The sequence below is a fragment of the Populus nigra genome, chromosome 7 (assembly GCF_951802175.1).
Source record: "Populus nigra chromosome 7, ddPopNigr1.1, whole genome shotgun sequence".
Taxonomy (NCBI): Eukaryota; Viridiplantae; Streptophyta; class Magnoliopsida; order Malpighiales; family Salicaceae; genus Populus; species Populus nigra.
Genome location: NC_084858.1, coordinates 7,143,047 through 7,149,294, shown reverse-complemented (window position 1 = coordinate 7,149,294; position 6,248 = coordinate 7,143,047). Strand labels below are relative to the sequence as shown.

The window sequence follows — 6,248 nt, the reverse complement described above, 5'->3', positions numbered from 1 at the left end:
ACATGTCATGTCACACATCATAAGACTAAAGCAAATAAAAATAAGAAACATTTTTATTTTTGTTTTCATCATTAGTTATACTAGTCATTATTTTTATTTTAAAGAGGTCATCACATAAATACCATTTTCTTACAAACATACCACTTTTAAATAGTATAAATTTATCTCTTAAAAACCATCTTAAAACTTTTTTTGCTCAACAATGAGCTAGACACTAAGTTCTTTTTAATATTAGCAACATGCAATATATTGTTGAGAGTGAGAAGCTTTTCAAAGGTCATCTTCAATATGACATTTCCAACACCCAATACCTTGAAGGTTAATGAGTTCACTATGTATAGATTTTCTCTATCCACTTCTTTGTAAGTGAAAAACTTCTTCTTTTCAGCGCATACATGTCTTGTAACACCAATTTCAACCTACCATTACTCTAGATTGTTGATAAAGTTAACTTTGAAAATAACACAATATAAGTTCATTTCTGAAACTTTATTAGTGAGGTGATCAACCTCGATGATATTAGCTTAAGCAATCCTTTTCATATGATTTCCTTGCTTACCCTTATTCTTGCAATTTTTAGCCAGATGCCTAGTCTTGTTGTAGATAAAACACTTGTCATTAAACTTCTTGGTAATTCTTTCACCTTTCACAACAAGCTTCCTTAAATTTTTATTATAGGACTTTACCACTTGTTTCACAATATTGCTTTTAGAGCACTAGAAGATTTGGTTCTCCTTTTGAATTACTTATTATCCTTAACTTCAAAATGAGGTTTTCAATTCTCATCTCTTTGCTCTTATGTTTAAAATAGTTCTCGGAGTCTTTTCAAGATAATGATAATTTTTCAATGATTGCAGCCACTTAATAAGACTCACTTAGAGATATACCTTTAGCATGTATATCATGCAAGATAAGTTAAAACTTTTGAACTTGGCTCATTGTGGTCCTTAAATCGACTATCTTGAAATCTACAAATTTAACAAATATGAATTTCTGCACACTAGAATCTTCAATTTTGTACTTTTTATCTAGAGCTTCTCATAGTGCTTTTGCACTATTGATTGAATTATACATATCATATAGTGTGTTGTCCAATTCATTTAAGATGTAATTTTTACACACAAAATAAGTGTGATTCCATGCATTCACAACCACCATGGTAGTAGGGTCATATTTATTTTATAATGACTTTGGAATTTTCTTAGTTAAGAACTTTGTCAAGTTCAAGATGGTCAAATAAAATAATATATTTTGTTGCCACCTCTTAAATTTCAATTCACTGGACTTTTCAGGTTTCTCACCATGCACCACAGAAGGTGATGGTAGAATCCTCACTATCGAAGAAGTACTTGCTGAAACAACGTTGGTTAGGATAACCAAATCTTAAGTAAAAAGAGTAGAAAACATAATATAATCTATAAAAAAATAATGGCTAATAATATTTATAAATAAATATTTTAGCTCCACAGTAAACAAGTAAAAAACAAAAAACTTGTGAAAGAGCAACTTTTTAGATAAAATATTTAAATTATACAAGATAAAATCCACAATCATTTTTTCTTTTCTTGGGTTACTATGTTAAGCCATATTTTGTTCACTGAGATTTATTCAATTATCATCATTTCACATATAAATTGTATCGTATGCAAAAATAGTATCGTGTAAATAATATTTTCACTAAGTAAGTTCTCAAGAAAGATTGGAGGGGTCACAAACTGTTTTATTTAAAATTCAATCTTCTTGGACAAAACTTCCTAGACCGTATTTAAAAAAAACAACCGCATAACATTTATGTGAACAATAGCAAGATTGCATAAACTATCATAAACAAAAAAATTATTCACTTATTAAAAAATATAAATCAATAAAATTTATGACATGCACTAATTTTCTATTTATGTGAACAATAACATATATAAAATTTTTGTTATTATCAGTGATGAATCATTTGTCCTTAAAGTTTTATTACTCTTTATTTGTATAACTAGAATATTTGTAGTATATTATCTCTCAAGATTCCAACACCACTATATTGGTTTAGATGCACTTCTAAATAAAATTTTTGAATTAAAAAATATAAAATTCAAATATCTCTCAACAAAATAAATTTAAACTTTAAATTTATTTAAATTATATTAATTAAAATAAATTCCCAATATTTATTTGTCCACTATATTGCAATTACCGTTATACTGATATTATAGACAAATTTGATTTCAGGTTTTAATTACTATTTTGTCTATAAAATCTAAATTTCAGAGTGGAAAAAATTTATGGATTTGGATGAGTTGAAAGATGGAATTGTCAAACCAGATGGAAGTGGCAACCAGATAATAATAAATAAATACAACCAATTGCGTCACGACGGCTAGGTCCCTTGTCCCTTGTGGCTTGTGGCAAAAATTGAGTGTCGCTCCTGTATCTATCTTAATCGGAAGATTTTTATGATTCTACAAGCACTCACCTAGAATGAATCAAAAGGACAAGCAGAACAATAAATACTAGCATACTGAACCTTCATTACAAACTAAATCCGTTGTTTATAAGATCCATCAAAAGAATTAAAATCTTTATGGAGCTGCAAGAAATCACCTTATATGCCCTTCTTCTCGGTATAATTTCTCTCTTCCTGTCCACAACATATGCCACGACAAACAAGAAAAAAGGCAAGATGCCACCAGAGCCAGCAGGGTCATGGCCAATTATCGGTCACCTGCATCTTCTTGGAGGAGCAAACCAGCTACTACATAGAACATTTGGGGTCATGGCCGATAAGTACGGGCCAATCTTCTCTGTCTGCCATGGAATTCGTCGAGTGCTGGTTGTGAGCAACTGGGAAATTGTGAAGGAATGTTTAGCTACCAACGACATGGTCTTTGCTGCACGTCCGAAATACTTGGCAGTAAAAATCATGGGCTACGACCATGCTATGCTCGGCTTTGCACCTTATGGGAAATATTGGCGTGATATGAGAAAGCTAACCATGGTTGAGCTCCTCTCAAACAGCAGGCTTGAGATGCTCAAGCATGTACGGGACACAGAAACTAAGTTGCTTCTGAAGGACTTACATGAAAGATCAATAAAGAATGGAGGGCATGTTATGGTGGAAATGAAGGAGAAGTTTGGGAACTTGACAATGAACATAATAGTAAGAATGCTTGCTGGGAAGCGATATTTTGGTACTGATGCAAACGGGGATGAGGAGTCGGGGAGATTTCAAAAGGCTTTGGGAGATTTCTTCTATCTATTGGGGTTATTCTTGGTTTCAGATGCTGTTCCATTTCTTGGTTGGTTGGATTTTGTTAAGGGATTTGTAGGCAAAATGAAGAGGACAGCAACGGAGATAGACTGTGTGTTTAGTAGCTGGGTGGAGGATCATCGACGAAACAGGCTCAATGGAAGCATCAACGAGGAGGAGAGAGATTTCATCCATGTTATGCTTTCTAACTTGGAAGACGGCAAGATTTCTGCTGTTGACACTGATACTGCAATTAAGGGCACTTGCTTGGTAAGTGTCTACGATTTCTGCCATTGAGTTCAATGATTTTATTCGTAGAAAACTAAAATTATTATTTTTAATATTAGCAGATTAAAATCATAGAAAAATATATAAAAACTATCATCTGATGTTTTTTTAAAAAATAATAATATGAAAAGCATTTTATAAAAGAAAAACCACAACAACGCCAAACGGGAAAAGCAATTGAGCATATGGCGGTGGGGTTCTGCAGAAAACCCAGAAGAAGGCCATTAATTATAATAGTCACAACAAATTCACAGTAAAGACAGAAAGAAGGAAAACAAAGGCAAAGAAATTAAGAGCACTTCTTGGATTGAATCCGGAAGAAAGTAAATGATCAAGTTAGACTAATCACCAGAACTCTAATAATAAACTCAAGAAATGAAATTTTTGAAGTCAGTGTCTGATGAAGGACAAGAAAGCAACACTATCTTTCTATATGCAATAATATAAAAAACCAAGTTGAGCTAACTACCATCTAGAAGGCCTGTTTCTAAATAGTAGGAGGATAGGGCCAGGCCAGCCATTTTAGGTGATAAAGAAAAGCAAACTAAGCTGCTCACTATTACTTCATAATTGATAACGAATCTCAGTGATCGACTGTGTCCTATGCAAACTAAAAGATAATGTAACAGAAATGTTGTCAGCAGTGAATTAAAATGGTGATGAGACAATATTGTCAACGTCTCTTTCTTTTATTTCATGGTTTTAGATTATCACGCAATCTTTATATTGTAGAGCCTCATTTTGGGCGGCCACGACACGACATTGGTGACTCTTACATGGGCACTATCTTTGATATTGAACAACCGCGAAGTTCTTGAAAAGGCACAAGATGAGCTTGACATTCAAGTAGGAAAGCACCGGCAAGTTGACGAGACAGACATAAAGAACCTTGTATACTTACAAGCCATTGTCAAGGAAACAATGAGACTATACCCTGCTGCCCCGCTTTCAGCACCAAGGCAAGCCATGGAGGATTGCACGGTAGCTGGCTTCCACATCCCAGCGGGCACACGCCTTTTGGTTAACTTGTGGAAGCTGCACCGTGATCCCAACATTTGGTCTAACCCATTGGAATTTCAGCCTGAGAGGTTCCTAACAGAGCATGCCAATCTGGATGTGAGGGGTCAAGATTTTGAATACGTTCCATTTGGGTCTGGAAGAAGAATGTGCCCAGGGATTTCCTTGGCGCTCCAGGTTTTGCACTTGACACTGGCTCGACTGCTTCATGGTTTTGAAATGGGGACAGTTTCAGACGCTCTAATCGATATGAGTGAAGGCCCTGGAATCACTATCCCCAAGGAAACACCATTGGAGGTCATCCTCCGCCCAAGGCTACACTCAAGTCTATATGAATGTTAAGCAGCTGAAGATCTGGGTGATCACAATATGCTCAAGCTAATAAGCTCAATTTACGTGCATCATATCATGCGCCCATTCAATTCATAGGATTGGTGCATAAATAATTCAAGTTCGTTTAACAATGCCATTTTTATTACATCTAGAGATTCATATTTGCAAATATGATCTTATAGTATCAGCAGTGTAATCCATTGTTCTTGAATCTTGTATTCCAGTTACTGTTATTCACGTTATGAAAAACTTGTAATCAGAGATAAAACTGCGTAATTAATGCGTAACATTGACCACAACATAATCTTGGTTGTTACGTACTGAGGATAGAAATGAGTTGTCAAGTCGGGCCTTATTTGCATTCCAAAGGGGTTCATCAACTTTATTACCACAGAACTGCTGGCATATATCTTGGGTAAGAGATCAAGCCACAAACTGTCGAGTGTAAACATGAGTTTTTTTATTAAAACATCCTAAAAATAAGGGATAATACCTCGAGTGTAATGGCTGAAAGCACACAATTTTAACAGCTATGATAATTCATGTCATGACAGGCATAAACATGCTCTGTTTGCACACGGCAATATCTCAAGGATGAGCTTGCCTGAAACCATCAACGGCTATAGGCACACCTCTACGGTGAAGTTGCTCGTACTCTGTCGGCTGGCTCCTTGGGGTGCATTTTCCAGCTAATGCCAGGCGCATACACCCCGTGCATGAACAACAAAATTCCAGCACGTATCCAACTGAATTGCAGGTTTGCCAGTGCCTTAGTCCTTAATCCAGCAGCAAGGGATCCACAAGTGACAATTCCATGCATATAATTTCAATGCTGGCCTCAGCCGATTGCATAACGCAGCCCTCTGGAGCAAAATCAGGAAAACCATAGCATAAACCCCATGTTCATCAACCGACATCCTTTAAATACAACTGAAATTGAAAGGACAAGAGCCGCGTGAAAACTGTTTGTGCATTAAATGTTTCGTCTCTTCATCAAATTTGACAAAACATACACCACCATGATAGCTTAGTATATAACTCCATCTCGATACAGTTCTTTTCGGATGATTGACACCATATCTTCCATGGCACCGTCCCAAAAAGACCAACTTAAACAGTTATTAACTGTCAAAATTTGATAGTTCATGATGCCCACTTTGAGTCAATAATTGAGATCCTTCCAGATTAAATCAAGAGCTAAGATTTGTCTTCAATAAAGATAAAATGTTCCTCTTTCATCCCCTATAAATAAAGGTGGATTATAGCCATTGAAAGAGAAGAAATTAGAGGCCAAAATTAAAAAAAAAATCAGTTTTTTTCCCAGTTTTTTCTTCTTCTCTTCGTTAGTCTCTTTCTCCTCTCTTTATTGCTT

General features: G+C 35.2%; 1 protein-coding gene across 1 annotated transcript; it reads left to right on the top strand.

Moving 5' to 3' along the window:
• Window positions 1-239: 239 nt before the first annotated feature.
• Window positions 240-5,144, top strand: LOC133699445 (xanthotoxin 5-hydroxylase CYP82C4-like). Its single transcript, XM_062122685.1, has 4 exons — window positions 240-318; window positions 1,293-1,362; window positions 2,482-3,508; window positions 4,259-5,144. Exons 1-4 carry the CDS (start codon window positions 240-242, stop codon window positions 4,883-4,885), a joined length of 1,803 nt encoding a protein of 600 aa, XP_061978669.1. The 3' UTR covers window positions 4,886-5,144.
• Window positions 5,145-6,248: the final 1,104 nt, after the last annotated feature.

What these genes read in the sequence shown, in the direction of transcription:
- LOC133699445 (XM_062122685.1), top strand. Translation starts at nt 240, where the DNA reads ATGCAATATATTGTTGAGAGTGAGAAGCTTTTCAAAGGTCATCTTCAA. An exon ending in CAACACCCAATACCTTGAAG is followed by an intron (nt 319 to 1,292) that starts GTTAATGAGTTC and finishes TGGACTTTTCAG; the next exon opens with GTTTCTCACCATGCACCACA. An exon ending in GAAGTACTTGCTGAAACAAC is followed by an intron (nt 1,363 to 2,481) that starts GTTGGTTAGGAT and finishes ATGAATCAAAAG; the next exon opens with GACAAGCAGAACAATAAATA.